This window comes from Alligator sinensis, unplaced genomic scaffold (assembly GCF_000455745.1).
Source record: "Alligator sinensis unplaced genomic scaffold, ASM45574v1 scaffold447_1, whole genome shotgun sequence".
NCBI lineage: Eukaryota > Metazoa > Chordata > Crocodylia > Alligatoridae > Alligator > Alligator sinensis.
In genome coordinates this window covers 1,378,127-1,399,244 of record NW_005842123.1, presented here as the reverse complement: position 1 = coordinate 1,399,244, position 21,118 = coordinate 1,378,127, and the positions used below count along the sequence as shown (strand labels likewise).

At 44.8% G+C, this 21,118-nt stretch overlaps 1 protein-coding gene across 3 annotated transcripts in view; it reads left to right on the top strand.

Annotated features, from left to right (window-relative positions):
• The window catches only part of NCR3LG1 (natural killer cell cytotoxicity receptor 3 ligand 1), a 22,280-nt gene extending 1,637 nt beyond the window's left edge, over positions 1–20,643 (top strand). For all 3 annotated transcript variants that reach the window (XM_014520504.2, XM_025205634.1, XM_025205633.1), the window contains exons 2-11: positions 2,303–2,653; positions 3,683–4,009; positions 6,364–6,474; positions 7,328–7,726; positions 9,835–10,143; positions 11,620–11,934; positions 12,886–13,197; positions 17,134–17,445; positions 19,137–19,205; positions 20,147–20,643. In XM_014520504.2, coding sequence (XP_014375990.1) covers positions 2,303–2,653; positions 3,683–4,009; positions 6,364–6,474; positions 7,328–7,726; positions 9,835–10,143; positions 11,620–11,934; positions 12,886–13,197; positions 17,134–17,445; positions 19,137–19,205; positions 20,147–20,463 — 2,822 coding nt within the window. In that variant the 3' untranslated portion in view covers positions 20,464–20,643. The remainder of the gene's footprint in view (positions 1–2,302; positions 2,654–3,682; positions 4,010–6,363; positions 6,475–7,327; positions 7,727–9,834; positions 10,144–11,619; positions 11,935–12,885; positions 13,198–17,133; positions 17,446–19,136; positions 19,206–20,146) is intronic.
• Positions 20,644–21,118: the final 475 nt, after the last annotated feature.

The following is a 21,118-nucleotide window of genomic DNA, read 5'->3' as shown; positions in this document are numbered from 1 at the left end:
GAGAATAGGATGGGGTTCAACGTAGACAAATGCAGGGTGCTGCACCTTGGGAGAAGGAATCCACAGCATACATACAGGCTGGGGAGTTCCCTTCTTGAAAGCACAGAGGCGGAAAGGGATCTTAGAGTCATTGTTGACTCCAAGATGAACATGATCCGCCAATGGTAGACCGCAGCCAGCAAGGCCAGCCATACCTTATCATGCATCCAAAGGTGCATCTCAAGCCGGTCCAGAGAGGTGATACTCCCCCTCTATGTGACTTTGGTCAGGCCGCAGTTGGAGTACTGCGTCCAGTACTGGGCGCCGCACTTCAAAAGGGATGTGGCCAGCCTGGAGAGGGTTCAGAGGAGGGCCACCCACTTGGTGAGAGGGCAGCAGGACAGGCCCTATGAGGAGAGACTGAAGGGCCTGAACCTGTTCAGCCTCAGCAAGAGGAGGCTGAGGGGGGACCTGGTGGCTGCCTACAAGCTCAGCAGGGGGATCAACAGCAAATAGGCAGAGCTCTTTTCTCCCCAGCACCACCTGGGGTGACAAGGAACAATGGTCATAAGCTGATGGAGAATAGGTTTAGGTTAGAGATCAGAAGGCAATATTTTATAGTTAGGGTGGCCAAAATCTGGAACCAACTTCCCAGGAAAGTGGTCCTTGCCCCTACCTTGGGCAAATTCAAGAGGAGGTTGGATGATCACCTCTCTGGGGTCTTGTGAACCCAGCATCCATTCCTGCCTGTGGCAGGGGGTCAGGCTAGATGATCTGTTCAGGTCCCTCCTGACCCTAGCTACTATGAAACTATGAAACAAGGGAAAGCCAGGAGAGCAGCCTGACATTCAGATTAGAAGATACAATCAGGACAATCTTTAAAAACTCTTATCAGTTTCTTTACTAAGAGGAAAGCCGTGTCGACTAAATAGAATAAGATCCCAATTAGAAATATATACTTCTGTGTATAGGTAAAGTCTTTTAAAGTCTTTCTTTGGCTTCCATAAACAACCCATAGCCATTTACATGCTAAAGATCAATTTTATACATTCACTCTCTCTAGAAACCTTCACTTCATTCTGTGCAAAACAAACCAATGCCAGTACCATGGAATAAACCTAAGTGTTCCTTTGGGGAGAAGATCCCAGCTGAACTATTTTTAAGCAATTCTATTTGTACCTATTAGGTACCTAGACACATGTCCAATACCTCCGAACATCACACAATCTGTAGTTAAAGCACTCCTGCTGTCATTTTGAAGTGTGGGATGTTGACTATATGAGATGCTGCAGACACTTTAATTAGAGTGGCTCCCAAGAGCTGCTCCAATTAAAGCACTCCCTCCCCTGCCCCAACCCCAGAGCATGTGTAAGCACAGCCAGTGAGACTAAATAAACTTGTAAATGGGAAATACTATGCCAGCTATTCTCCCAGATGAAGTCCTCAGAGTGGTTATGGATAAGAATGAATGCCATAACTCCTTCTTGCCACAGAAAACAGGCCTCACAACTTTTGGTTTAGTGTGGAAATGTCTTGCATTTTCTTCACAGAAGCAAGGTTGGGAACTATTGGGGAGAGGAAGAGCTCATATAAATCAACTCCCTATCCCTCTGAGCAACCCTTCGCCTATCCTGATTTTTCCCCGTTTCTGGGGGAGAACTCGACAGCTATCTGCTGCTGGGTGGCAGACAGAGCCAGGACTTCTGTGTTTTAAAATATTTGGAAAATGTGTCCCTCTATTTCTCCACCTCATTATTTACCTGGGTAGATGGTTCAGTTTCAGGCCTGTCAGATGCAAGTGTTGCACTAAAAAAGACAGCCCTTTTAAAGTTTCTCTACATTATGGTAGGGGAGTAGGGAAGAAATAGAACCCAACCCACCATCATACATATCAGGGGGCCATAATTAATCAGAGCTAACCCAATATCAATTCCTCAGTCTCACCTCCTAGTTAGTTAAATTCGGGAGACCGCCCCTGGGCTTCTTTGGTCTGTGCAGGTCCTGCTAATGCATAAAGCACACTAATGAAGTGATATAATCTCCATTACATTTCATAATTTGCCCCTGCCTCAACATGTGCTGTTTCATAGCATCTCTCCATTGGATGAAATCCAATCCAAGGATTATTAATGGCCCTGACCTGAAGGAGTTTAAAATCAATCAGACACTACATGTGCTTTACTTTATGAAGAAAACATAAGGCTGGAAAATGAATGAATCTTGCTGACAGATTCATAGATGTTTGGAGCTGGAAGTAAAACATACCTTCTTTAAAGGACCTTTTGTAGGACGTATTTCTTATATATATTTTTCTTTTTTGAAGGAACCATTACAGTGAGGATGAAGACTAAGCCTGTGATTACATCACTGAATGACAATACCTCAATAGCATGCCAAATCCATGGATATGATACACCACTGGATATCTCCAAAATGGGAGTCACTTGGTCTCGGAAGACTTCTAACACAGACAAAGAAGAGACACTGTTCCAGTTTCTTGCTGGAACCTCTACTTCTTATAGATTAGGAACCAGTATATCTAAGGATGAGCTTATAAGGGGAAATGCTTCACTTTTTCTACCAAAAGTACAATTTAAGGAAGCGGGAACATACAGATGCAAAGTAACTGTTACACCTTCTGCAGCTGAAGACACAGGTGTTTTGGAGGTAGTTGGTAAGTAATTTTTAGTTTTTCTGTTGTTTTAGGCTACTGGGATCCATAAGGTAAAAAAGACTGATATATCAGAGGCATCTTTGAGGGATCAGAACTGTATGATTATCCTAGGACAACTAAGGAAACAGGGAAAGTTGTGATTCCAGTCCTGGTGGTGGGGATGCAGTATAGAGATCTTGGACTCTGTGTTTCCCTATTTATGACCACCTTTCATTTCACAGCTAGAAAAGATGCAGCTCCTTTTCCATTGCAACAGCTCGACAATTCTACCTATTCAAGCATTTCCCTTTCAAGCAGAAATATAACTTTAAACCTGGGGGGGTCAAACTCATTTCATCCTGTGGGCTGGATACAGACAACAGGGCACTTTTTGAGCCAGAAGACTCACCTCTAGTGGCAGGGCCAAGGTCAATGGTGGCAGGGCCAGTGGCAGTAGGCTCTGACAGCTGCCACTCCCCCTGCTTCCACAGAATTGCATCCCCAACAGGAATCCCAAACCATGAACTAGATAGCAGGGCTTGTCACAGAAGTGTTGTGCTGGCCCTTCTGACAAGGTACCTCTGGCAAGCCATGGGGGTTAACACTGCCACTGTTCACCACATCACTGAATTTCTGGATCTGGGGGCTGGATCTGGAGGTGTGTTTTAAGACCCTGAGAAGGCCTGTGGGCCAGCCAGCTTGACACCCCTGATGTAAACAATCTGTTTGTCATTGTCATTAAGCTTTTGACCAGGAAGGGCTTTTAGCATTTAATTCTTATGGTTGGTACTTGTATTAATTCCACAAATATTTATTTACAGTGAACAGTCTAACAAAACCATTGGGATCCTAATGATAATGCATGCCATTTGTAGTCCAAATGTTATTGCCTACTGTATTCATGTTTGTGAGAAAAATTCTAACATAAAAACCCTCTCACTGCTCCAATGAAGATTAAGCATTGCAGTTATCTGAGATTTCTGTAACACCTGTGTACAAAAATAAAGAACTCATGACGATGACTACAATCTAATTCTTATCTCACTGCAGCTCAGCCAGCTGTCAACTTGTTCCCAGAGGAAGTCACAATTGAAAGTGACAAAGAGAAGACCCTGTCATGTGAAGTAAAAAATTTCTATCCAAATTCACTTAACATTAGGTGGGTTAAGGTTTCAAAGAATCATCAGGACGGTGGTGTAGCAGGAGAAGACATCTGCACAGGAACTTCTGTGGAAAATGAAGATGGCACGTTTAATGTCATCAGCAAATTAAGGCTGCAGCCATCTTTGCAAGATAGTGGAAATGTCTATAGGTGTATAGTGAGTCACAAATCATTGCAAGACAATTTACTTGTTACTGCCACCTTGACTGTGACAGGTAAGCATTCCTGCAGCATCCTTTTCTCTTTCCTGTCAAAATGTTACTGGTTCCAGAACACTGCAGCTAGACCCATTTTCTAGGAAGTTGAATCATGTCAACCTTACGCTGTCCCCATAGCGCAGTAATAGTAGGTGTCCTTTGAGAGAGACAAACAGGAGAGCTGACCATGCAGTGGCACTCAGAAGCGGCACATCCAGATGAGCGTGCATGTGTAGGAATGCATGTTTGCTGCAGCATAAGTAGTAGCAGCACATATTTGTGCCACTGCTTTGTGCCCCAGGGCATGGCCCTGCGTGCATGCTCTGGCATGCATCAAGTAGTCCCCGGTAGGGAAGAGGAGGTTAGGGCCAGAAACTGTGCTGGCCTTAGCAACCTTACCTGGGATCCTGGGGGCCTCCTAAGGTAGCAGTAGTGTTGATCTGTCTGCATGGAGCCTTTCTGGCAGCCAGAACATGGCTCTGCACAGCCAGGCTCTGTTTCTGGCTGCTGCTGCTGCATGCACTGTCCTGCTTTTTTTTTTTGCAGCGGGTTTTTTTTGACACCAAGATCTCCCAGTGTCAAATTTTGGTGCTGTGCTGCAAATGAGCAGTGTGGTGAATGGGTGCACGTGTGCTGCGTGTGGTTTGCAGCATCTCAAACAGTTTTGAGATACCACAAACCATATGTGAATGCTTGTCTGGATGTGGTCATGGGATTGACTTGACTTGCCTATCAGGAGAGGAAGGAAAGCAGAGACACTATTGAGAGCCAATTCTGTAAAGAGAAAGGGTCGATATGACATCAGTGCTGTTTGGGAGGCTCCATGTTTTCGTGGCAGTGGAACAAACAACATTTTAGAGCCTCAGGGAGATTACTGAGTTGATCCAGAGGTGTCTTTCAAGAAAGGGTACTTTTACTCTTATACATTTTTATTGTTTTCATTCCTTGGACTGTTGCTAATATGCGTATTTTAAGTGAGCATCCTTAATGATCTTCCTGGTGAAGGCAATTTGTAATTGTGATTTGATGCAACACAATGCGACTGGCGAACAGTAGCAGGTCCAGGAATGGGGACAGCCACCACTTTGGCGGTGTTGTGGATGCTCTGAGCTCTCTGCCTGGTCAGTGCAGGCTCCTGCTGGAGCTCACCAGCTGACCAGGGAAGGGTTTTCCCAAAGCACCTGCTTTCACATGGATCCTGAGCCCAGGGAATGAGTGCTGCTGCTGTTTGCCCTTCCTCATCCCCCCACACCCACCTGAATTCAGCATTGGGAAAGAAGAGCAGTGATAGCACTAATTTTCTGATTGTCAGAGTTGTGAAGGAACTTTGGGCGCACCCTGCACCAAGACCTCACATGCAGCACAGACCAAAGTAGGGTGCAACTGGGCCACCACAACCACACTGGATCCTCTCCTGCTGGCAGTTATTCTCTGATTCTTTTAGAAACATGATAGCCAGAAATAATTCTGATTCTACTTAAACTTACCACATTTCAGAGACCATATTTACTCAAATAAGGCAACTCCCCAATAATTAGATTCTAGACATGGAAAATTATAAATTTGTTATAATATTCCACATCTAGATCTAGTTAATCGGAGGGTCATCTTAAAATTTCTCTCTCCCACCACTGCCACAAAGAAGGTAGTGGCAGGAAAAGCAGGGGTTGGGGGGCAGGTAGCCTGCCCCACAGCCCTTGTCCACCTCCTGCTACTTGTCTCCCTTTGGTGCCTGCCCCACCCTCCCCCCTGCTTATCTTTGCAGCTTCTCTGGCTCCGTCTCCCTCAGGAGCATGGAGCACTCAGCCATGGAGCTGCCTTTGCTCTGTGCTCCACTTCTCCCATGCTCCACACAACTCTCCCTTCATTTCCTTCACTCTACACATCCTTTCACCTCTGCTTCCTCAACACCCTTTCCCTGTACTCCCCCAACACTGACCGCATGTCCCTTCCATGTGCTCCCCCTCCCTGCGCCGCACATCCCCTTCTTTGGACTTCCCTTTATGCCCTCATTCCCCTTCCCCTGCACTCCCCCTCTGCACCGTATGTCCCTTTCCCCATGCTTCCCTCTGCACTGCAAACCCCCTTTCCCCTTACTCCCCCCTGCACCGTGCACCCCTTTTCTTCCGTGCTCCTCCCTGCACTGTGTACCTCCTTGCCCCACTCTCCCCTTGCCCCATACATTCTCTACTTGCTACATGAGCTACCCTGACCCTGTCCTGAGCCACAGCAGCTCCTTGCTTGACCTGTACTAAAATCTAAATAACTAGTTATTCATTTACATGGAAGATTTAGTCCAATAAGTTCCTTGTCTGACATGAGGAAGCAGGCAAAACATAATCAGAATGTTCTTTAATTTTTTTCATTCACAGCCCCCAAGTCAGATGTGGGCACTTTAGCTGGCATCTGTGTTGGAACCATACTACTTTGCATTTTCGTGACTGCAGTGGTAGCTTTCATATACAAAAAGTATTTAAAAAGAAGTAAGTAATTTTCAAGCTGCACCTCACTAACAATTCACAAAAAAATGTTTTTGTGAACATTTTGATTTCAAGCCTAAATCTCAGTGAAAAACTAATAGAAAATATTGCATCAGGATGCTCTTTGCTCACCTAGCAATTGTATTAAGGCTAGCTAGGTCATCCAAAATTCGAACCCTTGTTCCTCCACTTACCCCAAACCCCAGTTTCCCCAAATGCTTCAGATGTTCCCAAAGCCCTTTAAGGAAAAAGAGAGGCAGAGTGATTCTGTGCTTGTCCTGAACACTTTTAAATAAGCTAGATTGTGGTAACAAGGAAAAGCAGTAATTTTGAGTAATAAAGTGTGCTGAACTCATATATCATCCCAAAAAGATTTACCCTTAAAAAGTTGCCTTTTATTGGTTAGGTGATTAAAGAGTATCATTCTAAATTACCCCACCCAAACACATCACCACTAGTAACTAGGCACTAACTTAAACTCAATGTAATGAACTGTTTTTATTACTAACATCATTAAAATATTGACACACATCAAAGGAAGAGCTGTGGTCAAAAAAGAACTCTTGACTAATCTTTCACATACAAGATTAACATAGAAGACTGAAAATAGCTAAACTCTATAGTAAGGTATATTTCAATGATTGTAGTAAGAAAAACAATTGAAGGAACACAATTGTAAGGCAGTAAAATTGCACAGTTCAGTAATAAAAGAATAAAGACAGTACTGCTAAAAATGCTCACTTTAATAATTGCACTGCTGTAATGTATGGATATAGAAAACAAGCAGTCTACTTTTTTTTCCATTCTTGAGTTACTGTATTGAGCTACTTACTAACATTTACATTTTTCCTTACAGTTCCACCAAACATAACAGCATTCACAGGGAATGTGGAAATGAAACATTTGGAAGATTCTGTTTTGTACTGCCAGATTTCTGGCTTTCGTCCAAAATGTATAATGGTAGATTTTTTTCTTAAAAAACATCAGCAAGAAAAAGAAAAAATTTACTCCTGGAAAAGCATACAACAGGACACTAAACAAAGCAGTGAAGGAACTGCTCTCTTGGAGAAGTTCAGAGATTTTCAGTTTCAGTTAAATTTGCAGTCACATGATAATGGCACTTTTGAAGTTTCATGCACCATTCATGTACGTCCAAACGTTCATGAGCATGACAATGCGGAGCTTTCACTAGAAATTAGTCACGAGGCCCTTCAGAGGGGGCCCACTATAAGAACGACATTACTGAAGGTCAGAGGTAAGCAAACCACTTTGCAGCACATGAAGGGGAAAGAGGCAAGGTAGAGATGCACTTTATACACTAAGGGCATGTCTACATGTAATACAATGTTACTGTAGTGACACGCTGTGGCAACGTAGCGACCACGTGAGTCTACATATGACCAGCACCTACTTCACTGTAGTGATGTGCTCCCTCATTATAGTGTACCACTATGGCAAAGTAGTGGCAAAAAATAACTGTGCACCCAGTATATGGTGCAGTACAGGCTGTTACTGTGCTGTGCTCTTCTGGCCCAGGCCTGTTCCCCCAACCCCTGCACTCTGGGTCCTCCAGCCTGTGTCCACCTGCCTCCCCTCCCCACCTTTCAGCTGCTGGTAGGGCATGGTGGTGGCAGCAGCGGTGGTAGTGGCATGCTGTCACCGTACCTCCCCTCCCCCCCTCACTCCCCTCCCTGCTGGCTTTTGTCCTGGCCCGGTGGCAGCGGCAGTGCACTCCCCACCATCATGGCAGGCGAGGACGGAGTCCCGCATTGAGCCCCACCCCTGTTTTCTCATCCTGTCGGAGAAGGGGGCGAACGGGCCCACTCCCCCCACCCTCACCCCCGGTGCTTTGGGGCCAATCCCGATCCCCCCTTTCCCCCTTTCAGGGCTGTTGTCAGGGTGTGGAAGCAGCAGGGCCCTGCCACCTTGCCTCTTCCCCCCCTGCCTTCCACTCCTGCTCCCCTCCCCTGCCAGCTTTGTCAGGGCCTGGTGGCTCTGCATCCCCCACGTCTGACCCCACCCCTGCTTCTTATCTGGTTGGGGGGAGGGGGGAACAGGCCTGTTCCCTCCCACTCTGTCTGCCCCCCCCACCCCACTCTGTTCTGTGTCCCTGGCCTGGAGGTGCTCTGCTCCGCTGTCTCCTGTCCAAACGCTCTTAGACCACTCCGACTGGTTGTTTCAAATCAGCCAGTCAGAGTGCAAATAAAGCGTTATGGACAGACAGATAGACAGACAAAGGCTTTTATGATATTAGAATAATATAACTTTCAATGTGGTATATTTATGCATGCGTGTCATATTTTGTACTATTTAATGCTCTTTAACAATAAGAAAAAGTAGCAATGGTGTGAAGCAGGTATAGTAGAGTTGGGTTTCTAGTTTAGCTTTGTCAATGCATCTCAGTACTGGCTGGTAACACCCCTGCTAACCCTAGCCCTTGTTTTCCTTGAATAAAGTGTATTTAAAGATAGTACAAGAGAAATAAATCAACCTAGAGGTGCCAGAAAAATATTCTATATAGGAGTCATGGAAAGGTTGTGTCAATGTCAGAACATTTGATAATATTAAGGATATTCTGGTGAATGTTTTCATATTTTCTCAAATTAGATTGTATAACATTAGATGGAAACTCCTAAGTATTTGACCAGACATTTAATAATACAGGAACTTTTAAATGTAGATTTGTCATTTTAAATTTCTCTCATGATTAAAGCAGCCCTTTTAACTGAAATATGAAGATTTACATCTGTCACCTTTTCTCAAAATCCAGTGTCTTCTCTGTCTTGCTCTGAGATTCCAAAGATCTTGTCTACTGTATTACTGAAGACAGTAAAACTAGTTCTAGAATCACTTGTATTACCTTTAAATTAATAAATTATTTTCCCTACGCTAGTGCCATGCAGTCAGAAATACAAACTTCTTTATAGGATAATTATTTTTTTGTCTGTCCATACAATTTAGAAGGTTTGATCCAGAATGCAGATGATGCCTAGTCTTGGTTTCATAAACTGAGCAACTGTGTAGCAGAAAGGAATATTAGGTGCAGCTCAAGAGGCACTGCATCAGTCAAGCAAATTTCTGCTCAAACTTATGAGTAGCAGTATGCAGTGCTTTTTATGTCAGAAAAATGTGAAATTAAAAATATTTCAACAGTATAGTGCAAAATACATACCTGGTAGTTTCCATCCAGATCTCTATGAACTTAGGTCAGAGGGCCTCTTATATGAGGCTCAGCATGCACAATTCCCATTGATGGGAGCTGATGGTGTTCAGTACCTGAAAGGAAATGCTCAGTAGTTATAGAATTGGTCATGTATTGTCCGTCATATTTTCAAAGTTGATTTTGGTTATTTTCCTTTCTAGCTGAGCCAAATTTGGATCCAGTGCTGTGTTCTACTGATGAGCTAAAACTTGATGAGCCTCTGACTCTGACCTGCAGAATTCATTCTTTTTTTCCTAAAACAATTGAATTACAGTGGTGTAAAGATGAACAAGCATTGGAAGAATCCGTCACTAGTGAAGAGACTAAGAGATCAGATGGACTTTTTTTCTATACCACTAATTTAACATTTGTTCCTAAAGCTGAGGATGTTGGAAAGAGATTCACATGCAGAGCAAAACATAGGCACTCACACCTGTATAAAGAATCTTCCTGGCAGCTGGAAAATCTGGGTAAGTTAAAGTACCAAAGCATTATTTAATTTCTTTTCATAGAAATGAATTTGATTAACCATCTTCACCAAAACAAATGTGCTGCTTCTAAGAGATTCAATCCTCCTTCTCCTCCTCTGGGTCATGAGATAATACTCAGGTGTTCCTTACTAAAATGCCACCTGTTCAGAGAACCAACACAAAGCGTAGAAATAATGATACCATATTTTGAAGAGTTATATAGTGCACAGGTCTCATATTTGTGAAGTTCTGCTTATGCCTGAATTTCACCTGAATGTCATGTCCATGGCAAGAGAAAATGTTAACATATTAGAAATATAGAATCATTGAAAATTAGATTTGGAAAGGCTCAGGAGGTCATCTAACCCAACCCCCTGCTCAAAGCAGGACCATCCCCAACTAGATCATTCCAGCCAGGGCTTTGTCGAGCTGGGCCTTAAAAGCTTCCAAGGATGGAGCTTCCACCACCTCTCTAGGTAAACTGTTCCAGTGCTTCAACACCCTCCTAGTGAGAAAGTTTTTTTCCTAATATCCAACCTAAACTTCCCTTGCTTCAACTTAAGACCATTGCTCCTTGTTCTGTCATATACCTGACACCCATTAAGCTCCAGAGCAGGCAAGACCATTGTAGTTCTAAAAAACAGGGTTTACATCAGCTAGTTCTGTGTTAAAAATACAAGTGGTCTTGTCCACACTACAGTTTAATGCAGGGGCATGCAAAATGCGCATGTGGCCCTCCAGGCCATTCTATCTGGCCCATGGGGTCCCTGAAAAATTTAGAAAATTAATATTTATCTGCCCCTGGCTGCCTGTCATGTGGCTTTTGATGTCTTGTCAAAACTCAGTAAGCGGCCCTCCACCTGAAATAGTTGCCCGCCCCTGGTTAATGGTGTGTTGTTTTCTCTTGAAGGCAAGGCTCATGTGACCTGTCTCTGAGTGAGATCCTTAGATCTGTTATCTTTCCAACATGCTAAACCCTTTCCTGAGGATGTTCTTCAAAACCCTGCACTTTGTTCAAGTTAGCAAAATACCTTTTCTGATACCAGATTTATAACTGAAATTGTGCGTGTGTAGGTACCCGTGCAGCTTTTATTTATAAATTGACATGCAGAGATACAACATGTTAAAGTCTCCAAAAGAGTTTTCTGGGAAATTGTTTTGAACATATTAGAATAAAAGCACAAGAGAATGGAACAGACTTTCTGTCTTCGACACTTTCTGTCTCTGACAGACAAAAGTTGCTCTTCCTTGAAGAGTTATTTTATTTTGAATCTCAGCTAAGGTGCAGTTTTAGTCTTGTTTTCAAACTTGTTTTAAACCCTTCCCTCTGTCCAATCACTGTGCTCTCTTCTATGGAAAAGTCCACTGTGAATTCATAAGTCAGTGGAAGCCTCATGGAAAGTGTACACTTTGGTTCTGTATCTTTCAACTCCCTAATCATTTTATATTGTTTCTTTTTTCCTATTTAATTTGCAGTACTTAATCCACAAGTTTCAGAAATTGTATGTGATCCCAGTATTCCTGAAGTTGGGAAGTCTGTCACGCTATCCTGTACAATGACTAATTACTACCCAGCAGAGTGTCAGGTGCACTGGATAAGAGACTTTGAAGAACTTGGCAATGCTGCAGTTAGAATGCAGGACATCCAGCCAAATACAGCAACAAACCTGCATCATAAAGCAAGTTATATCACAATTATGCCTCAGCCAGAGGACCATGCAGTCACATACTTTATGGAAGTTACCCATTGCAGCAGAACTATAAGAAAAGCTTATCCTCTCATGTTAAAAGGTGACTAACTAGCTCTTTTTTGGACAAGTTATTTGTGTGCTCTCCTTTGTTCTAATTCACACTGTACAAGAAGTCACTGACCTAGAGTAGAAGTTGATACATTTTGGATCAGTTTAATTCTCACATGGACATCTGACCATTGGTTATGTTAGGGAAATACTAGGAAGAGCAGCAGTTCCCTAAGCTTTCCCAATAATAGCTCAATTCTCCCAACTCCAGAGACCCCGGCCTCACACATTTAAGGGAAGGATGTCTTATGTGCAGAGGGTAAATGTCACTAGGCAACCGTGTCAGGATGCTACTGCACAGTAATGCCGGTTATTGCTCACTCATTTAATACTTGGTTATGCACTGCACAAGTCAGTGTCTTGTATAGATGCAGTTACTAAAAGCAGAATTAATCTGGGAATTTCAAAGCTTCTCAGGGGATTTGGAAACCAAATTCTCATGAGTTTTAACAGGAATATGGCATCCAAGTCCCTTACATGGACCTGAAAAATCTCAGCCTTATGTTTCAAGCCTATGAACAACAAGAAAGAATCAACATCTCTTACAAGTTATTCTTTAAAAAGTCATTGGCAGGGAATATAAGCATATGAAGTATCTCTGTATACTTTATAAAAAAGGTAAAGGAGTTATTCCTGAGAAAAGTAGTGAGTTGAATAATCAGTAAGATAGTGTAGATGTTTATATGGGAAGCTGGGAATTTAGCTGTCTTGTAATGCATTAGATCCACCAAAAGAAGAGTCTGTCTCATGTTTAGTAAATCTTTGGTAATGCTAATCCATAGTTTTCTGTCTTTCAGAATCATTAGCTAAGCAACAATAAGGTCTGTTTGATTAATTTTCACATCCTCCTCTGCATGTCTCTAATACTGACACATATTATAGCATATCTATATTTTATTTTTTCCTTGATGAACTTATCTCTTTACTTTTCAACCTTCTGCAGGTTTTCCAAAGGTTACAGGTCCTGTTTTTCATCCAAATGATATGAAATATGGAGACCCATTCTCTATAACCTATGAAGTGATGGATTTCTATCCCAAGGATATTCAAGTCCAGTGGTTAAAGGAAGAAGATGAAATCAGGAGTGGTTCATTCATGGAGGACCTAAAACAGGACTCAAAAGGTTGTTTCCACACATCTTGTAAATTTGACCTAACTCCCACTGCTTTGGATTATGGCAAAAAGATTGTCTTCAGAGTGAAGCATGAGACTCTGACACAGCCCATTACAAAATACATGTTCCTAAAACTCCCAGGTATGTATATGAAGGCATTGGATCCTTTCACTTTAATGCATGATAGAGTAATATTGGATAGACCATAAGGAAAAATATATTTGTGGGTAATGGACAGAAGTCCAGATGCACTAAATTCTCTCTCCCCATGACAGGAAGTCACCCCACAAGAAGGCAGAAAATGTTTCTGCTCTCATTCCCCCACTTCCTCCTTCCAAGTACAGGTTTAGGTGTTATAGCAGCCCAACAGTGGAGACAGCTTAAGAGATCTTGCCTACACCCCACTTCTGGCTACTTTTTGATGTACCACCAGTGCATACAACACCTTCATGCAGACATCTCCACTGGAAACTTTTTTGCCTCTGGAACTCCCTATGTGGATTGTGACTGACAAAAACTAAGATAAATCCTGACTGAATTTAGCAGGGGGGGTTTATGATGTTGTATTTCTCTAGAAATTCTGAATTCCAAATGGGAGAAGAACCTGAGATGCTTTTCTGTTAAATGTGTTAAGAAGAAAGACCCACTTTTTCAGGCCTTGTCTATATTAAAGAACAAAACAAAACCACAAACAAGAAATGATTCCCCCCAACCCCCCCCCCAAAAAAAACCCCAAAAAAGAATGTTTCCCCCTCTCATGAAATGTTTGGGTTTCACCATTTCAGCAGCCTGTTAGTATTTTTATCAGATATATTATGTTTAATCTGACCACATGACCCCCAACTCTGTTTTCCTCAGGCATCATTTCTAAGAGGAACATTTTTACTGGGTCCATTTACACATGCGCTTTACTGCAGAGAAGACTAATTAGCTCCACAGTAAAGTGTCACTGTCTACACATGCACCAGTATTGGGATCCAGTAAATTAACTAACTCCATCATCAGATAGTATTATCTCCGTCAGTACTATTTTACAATTGAGTTCTTGTGTGCCAATATGCATGTATACATGGTGACAGAGGATGGCTAGGGCACAATGTTGCTGAAGTGCAGGGGCTGCCTACTGCCTAGCCCTGAACTTTAGCACCCTCATGCCTCAGCCAACCCCTCCATTGCCCAATGCCACCAACTAGAGCCTGGGGCTGATTCCCCAGAACCTCTATCCAGCCTGGGAGTTGCTCTTCCTCCCCTCATCCCCTGGTTCACAGTGGTGCATATAAATGCCCCCACTGGCGCATCGAAACATTTCCTACAGAGCTGCCCAATTAGCTCTGCAGTAAAGTCTCAAGGTCTACACTGGTGGTCCTATTAGGCCACAGGAAACTAATTAGCTCTGCCACAAATTTGTACTTGTAAATACACCTGATCCCCTAGCCTGTCGAACTGGGTCAGAGCAGCTTCAGCCTGGCAGGTTGACCATCAGGGCCCCTGCCAGCTGAGGCTGCTCCAGCTCAGCTCAACATGCTGCAGTCTTGGGAGCACATGATGACATGGTATCCAGGAGCAAAAAACTTTGGCATGATAAGCACCGGAGTTTATTGCTTGGTATTAATTTAACATGCAGATGCATCCTCTGGGCAGATCTACACGTGCTATTAATGCACTTTATGCTTACTAGAGGCATCTACCTATGCAAATGCTGCTGCATGGGTTTACTCCAGAGTAATCTACTCTGGAGTAAATCCACCCTGGGCAGGCATTTGGGAGCAGATTTGCTGCTCCTGGTAGCAGTTTGATCCTGCCCCCTCTGGCCCTGCAGTGGCCTTCTGCAGCAGTCAGCAGGAGCCCTAGGCTCCCCCTGGGTGCTAGCCCAGGGAATGGCAGAGAGCACAGGGCCAGGAGACAGCCATCTCCTGGCTAGTGCTGTGAGATTCCTCCCTGCCCCCAGGAGCTGCCTGCTGCTGGGGTGGGTTCTGGTGGTGGAGCCTGCATGGGGACAATGTCCCTCTGCCCCAGTAGCAGGGAGCTCCTGGCCTCTGTTCTCCAATCAGGGGAAGGGGGTTTGGAAAGAGCTGCAGGGGAGGGGCAGGTCCCAGCCCCCTGCCCCAAGATTATGGTGGGGCAGCTAGCAGTGAGCTGCCCCAGCTGGGTGGGGACCCAGCTGAGGGCTTGCTGCTAGCTGTCCCACCAGCAACGTGGAACAAGGGGCTGGGACCTGCCCCTTCCAAGCCCCGTGCCTTGATTGGCCAATCAGGGCACAAGGCTGGGAAAAAGTTGCAGGGCTGGGACATTTTCCAGCCAGCCCCAGGCTGCACAGGGAAGTCTGCATGTGCAGCTGGCTGGGTATTGCCCAAAATGGGACAGTTCCTCGTCAGCTCCAGGCTGCACATGCAGTCTTCCCTGTGCAGCCCAGGGCTGGCTGGGAACTGTCCCAGTCTAGGGCAGGTCTGAGCCAGCTCCAGGCTGGCTGGGGAACTCTCTCCATACAGAGACCTCCTTGCTCCAGCTCTGCAATCGTGATCACAGAGCAAAAGCTGGGAGATTGCTCCCTGCCCACGCTCTGTGATCGTGATTGCAGAGCAGGACCTGGGAGCTTCCTGCTGCCAGGGCAGGGGGACATTTTCCACACCTGGGCTCTGGTGGCTGAGCCTGCCCTGGCAGCTGGCAGCTCCTGGGGGCAAGGAGCAATCTCCTGCCCCCTGTTGCCTGGCCAACAGGGAGCAAGTTTGTCCCACCTCTGGGGTAGCTGCCTCCCAGCCCTGTGCCCCGATTGGCAGGTACTGGGGCTAGTAAATAGTCTCCTGCCCTGGGTAGGTGCCTATTTCTCTGTACCCCATTTTCATCAGTAGATCAGAGTGAGGGCTGGGACACTGTCCCCTACCCTGGGCTGCTGCCTGCTCCCCAGCCCCCATTCCAATCTGCTGATCAAAGCAGGGGCTGGGAAGCAGGCAGTTGCCTGGGGCTAGGGACAGTGTCCCAGCCCCCTACTGCCTGGGCTGACCAGGAGCAATTTGCTTCCAGTCAGCTGTCTACATGTGTGCTATTGTGCCGTAGTTGCTGGACAGTAAATCTCCTACTTGTATCTATAGGTAATAGCCAACTGCACAGTAGACTAATTTACTGCACAGTAAATGCTGTGTATGCATAGATGGTGATGCTTTACTGTGCAGTAGATTACTTCAGAAGGGTCTGGGGCACAGGCTGAATGAAAATGGGTGCTGGTTTGAGATTTGTTCAGTCATAATCAGTGTGCTAACAAAGTACATTGCATTATAGGGCCTTACTTATGCCACTAGGGAGAAATAACCTGTTGGCACAACTCTTTAATACAGGATTGAATCCCCCTGCTTATCTCAGTAATTTAAACCTAGGGGCTTTCAACCTTTGGCCCATAGGCCAAATCTGTCCTTCAGTGCCTCATCGTCCTACCCACAAGCCATGGCCCTGCATGCTCGGTTGGGTGTGCAGGGCCCAATAGTGCATAGGGCTGAGTGGAGGCAGCACGAGGTCCCAGGGCCTGCACAGAGATAGTGGAGGGCCCCAGGGCCCAATCCTGGCATACAACCTGATCGCAGCGCACAGGGGCCAGCTGGGGCAGCGTGGGGCCTGAGATGGGCAAATGGGCCTGATCTGGTACACAGGATCTGATCCAGCCTGTGGGCCAGCACCACACCACTTATCTGGCTCACAGGGCCAAAGGATTGAGTGTCACTGCTGTAAAATATGCAATATATTGCAGCTGACTTATACAGGATCAAGGCCAGGTGCTCAATGACACAGGAAAAAAAAAAAAGTCAGACATAATTGCCATGGTCTGCACACTGCTTGACAGCTGTGGCAGGGGTTGAGCTGGTTGGGACAATGATAGTGGCTGGGACAGCAGTGGTGGCAGCTGCCATTTTTGTCCCCACCTCCTCTCCAAGGGGATGCCTGGGGCTGGGTTCCTCTTTGTTCACTACTGGCTTCAATGCTTCTCCTTTGGTTCAATTTTTCTTCTCCCTGATAATCACACTAATATATTTCACCAGGAGTATCTTATCTCAGTCTTCCTAATGGAAACTTTGCCCTTCTGTTTAGCAAAGTCTCCTACCGTTTCTGAAATAAGAGCAACTCCTGCCCGACCAAACGTTGATGAGACCGTCTGTCTTGAAGCTTCTATATCTGATTTTGCACCCAAGGAAATAAAAGTTGCATGGTATAAAGACTGGATGAAGTTACAGGAAGACAATACCCTAAATCTTCAAAGTGCAAGAAATGGTTTATGTTTCTATGTGAGCAAGTTACAATTTTCTCCAAAAGCATCTGATAATAAAACTTCTCTCAGATGTGAGGTTACTCATCTAGCAACTCATTGCTTTATAGAGAAATTCTTTGAATTGAAACTCAGAGGTAAGTCAAGTTCTTTAAGAGCCAATTTAAGTGCAAAAAGTACCTTACTTCCTGAGCCCACTGATTTCCACTACACAATGCATAGAAAGGTACCAGCAACTGGCCTAAATAAGAATGAATTGCTACAAAAATATATATGCTTTTTAGCAAAGATTTTGCTTTCCTATTGATACCTTATCTACCCCTATGATAAGCATATGCTTATTATGACAAGGTACTTTAAGTACAGAGCATCAGGGGTGAGAAAAAGGCTGTGTACTTACTCAGAACATGGGCACCGACTTCAGATAATGAACAGTCAATCCTCCTTAAGGATACTAGTTGTCAGTGGACACATCTACACGAGCAATTAATGCGCAGCAATAAACTGCAGAGCTTATTGCTCTATAGTTTGTTTGTGCTGTGAAGCTCGTAGACATGTGGCTTAGACTTGTACCTGGACCACAACACACCGAGTTAGGCCATAGCAGCTTTGGTTGCCAGACCCCGGGGGGCAGACTGCCAACCTGGGGCTGCTCCAACTGGGCTCAACATGCTGCAAAGGGGCTGGCTGGGGCACAAGGGGGCATCAGACAAGGGGGCTTCAGTGTGGGATTAGCCAGTAGGTAGCTCCTCGTGCCCCAGGCAGCCAGCTCAGCATCTGCATGTGTGCTACTGCGCACAAAAAAAAAAAAAAAATAAAAACCCACTCTGCAGTATTTACTAGTCCTACCCTGCTGCAGAGTTTATTAGTTTCCTGTGTCCTAATAGAGGAACATTTGTAGACACTGTGGTGTTTACTGCACAATTAATTAGTCAACTGCACAGTAAATGTCTCATGTAGACAGAGCTGTCCCTTGGGTAGGGCAAATCGGGGCAACTGCCCAGGGTCCTGCAGAGCAGCTGCATCCCCTCCTGCAGGGTCTGCCAGGAGCTGGTGGTTCAGCCCCGCGCTGCGGATGAAGCGTCCGGCCGCTTGCTGCCACCCCCCCTGCTGCATGCTGCCGGCTTCACATCCACTGAAGAGTGGCTCGTTAGGGGCACACAGGATCTGCTTGGTCCCGGGCACCAAATGTCATTGCTACAGCACTGCCTTTGCAGGGGTCCCATGGCCCTGTACAGTCTTAAAGAGGCCCCGCACAGGCTGATTTGTCCCAGACCCCGCACCCACCTAGGGTCAGCTCTGCATGTAGATACTCCCGGTATTATGCAATTAGCAGCCCTGAAAACTGACTCACTTCCCACATTTGCAAGGCTGCTAATAAGTGTCCCAGAAGTAGCTATTAGAAACTTTGAAAATGGTGGGAGGTAGAGACTTCAGGGCTGCTAGTTCCACAGCATGGATAGTGCTGTGTACTTAAAGAGAATTGTCTACAGTCCTGTCGATGCTATAGTATTAGGAGCTCTGAGACCGACTCAGTCCCATTGTTTTTGAGGATTCTAAAAAACAGCGTGTTGCCACCCGTTTCCCCTTTACTGTTTTCTGGTGCAGTTGCTCCGAGTACAATTTAGGTTATAAAATAGGCTGAAAGATCCTATGGATTTAAGTGGCATATGCACTTAACCAGTAATAGATGTTAATAACAGATAATAGGCAACAAATTGGGACAGGCATTGTGTTATACAGTGAGGCAAACAAGGTCTCACTCCAGCATACATATAAATGGGAGTACACTGTATAAATCAGCAGAATATATTTTCCTAATTTACAGATTTTTCAACCAGTATTGGAGATCTGTCCACTCTGACTACAAATCAAAATCACGAAGGATCATTAACAAGTAAGTATATTAACACACAGTATTATTTCTAATGTCCAGATTAGTTCCAGAGCCCCATGCTAACAACAGTGGTCTAGAACAGGGGTAACCAGCTTGGGTGTCACAAGTGGCAGCCTCTGTGTAGCATACAGGAGAGGAGAGGTAGCAGTTTCAGCTAGGGCAGGAAGCAGAAAGCAAAGCAGCAAATCAGGCAGAGAGCACAGGGCTAGGAGCAGAAAGCGGAGCAGCAGATTGAGCAGGATAAAGGGACCAGAGGGACACCTGGGGTGGATACAGGGGTAATTTGTAGCAAGCCCACCCAAAAATCTGGCCCTCACTGGTCTAGAACACTGTTTTAATTTTCTCAGGCACAGTAGAAGGAAAGACTTTTATGGGGCATGACAGGAGGCAACACTGTCTGTGTGGCAACATCCCTTCTCTTTCCCCACAGGAGGCCCTGTGATCTATGTGTAGGGAGGAAGTGGGGCAGGCTAGATGTATACCGTTTTATCATCTAGACTGCATGTAAAGAATTAACACAAAAAGGTTAATACCACCCTGACAAATAGCCCTTTTGGCTATAGAAATCCCTCAAAGATGGCAAGAAACAATTCTGGGGTCCATGAGAAGCAGGGCAGCTGATGGGGCCTGCAGAGGCCAGAGAAGAAATCTGAACACAAAGAGCTTCCATATGGATGGTCTTGACTTCCAATGTACCCACCAGAACTCAATAAGGGGAGCCTAGGTACTTTTGGCCTACACCACTTTGTCTTTGGTTTATTTAAGTGCCTTTGAAAAGTATCAGTGATATGTAAACAGGAAGAAATAGGATTGTTAAAAAAATTACAAACCCTACCAATCGAACACAATTTAGTTAGCGAGTGTGGCCAGTTAATTAATACTATTTATTGCTGAGGGCTTTATTTGTGATCCCATTATCTGTCAATTCCATTTTAATCCAGACCCAAGATCCTCTATTCTGGAAAGAGCTCCTACCCTGACAATACAGTGCCTTACCAACAACCCAAAGGCTGGTGAGAATGTAACACTTCAATGTTTTATATATGGAATAAGTACAGACAACACTTACGTTTCGTGGTATAAGGGAAGATATCCTATTGAAGAAGGAATAGAGAACACAGACTGTGAGGATAAGCCTGGTTTTACTACATCTGTAAATTTTAAAACCAAAGGAGATGAGAAAGAATGCAAGATTAGGTGTGAAGTTGTTACTGAAGATGAAACTTTTGAAGAAACCTACACTTTAAAACTTGGATGACCTCCATTGAGTGAAGATCGTAAACATCACCACAATTATCACCATCTGTAGACTACTCCTGTTATCAAAGACAGGAATACCCAATTACCGGTGAGGGCACACTTCTCACAGGAGGGCCACTCTCTCTCTCCAGTCTCTCAGTCCTGATCCTCAAGGGAAACTTACACAACACTTCCCAGAGACGAGCCTATGAACTCCCTTTCATCAACCTCCTGGATACCAGAGATCATGGACTAAACATAGACATTGGATTTTTGACACATTATAATCTGCCTGGCAACTGACTCCCCAGCCCAGCCCCTGGCTTCTTTACTTTTCATTCCATCCAGGAAGAGCACACACCAACTGCTGAAACCTCCTTAGCCTGACGAAGGGTTTTTGAACCCAAAAGCTTGCTTAATAACTATTCGGGTTGGTCTAATAAAAGATATCAAGTTCACCCAAGGAACCTTGTCTCCCTTTCAACAGTATAGGCTGAGGGGTCTTCAAGGCCATCCTTCTCCACCAAAATAAAAAACCAAAATCCATTTAGGCACACTTGAGAGAAGGCGGTGGGCAGCCCCAAAATAATGACAGTCATCCCCAAGGTGCAGCACCCCTATCCGGAGGTACCCATGACCCTGGTTGGGCAGACTTCTTTGGCCCTCAGTCTCCT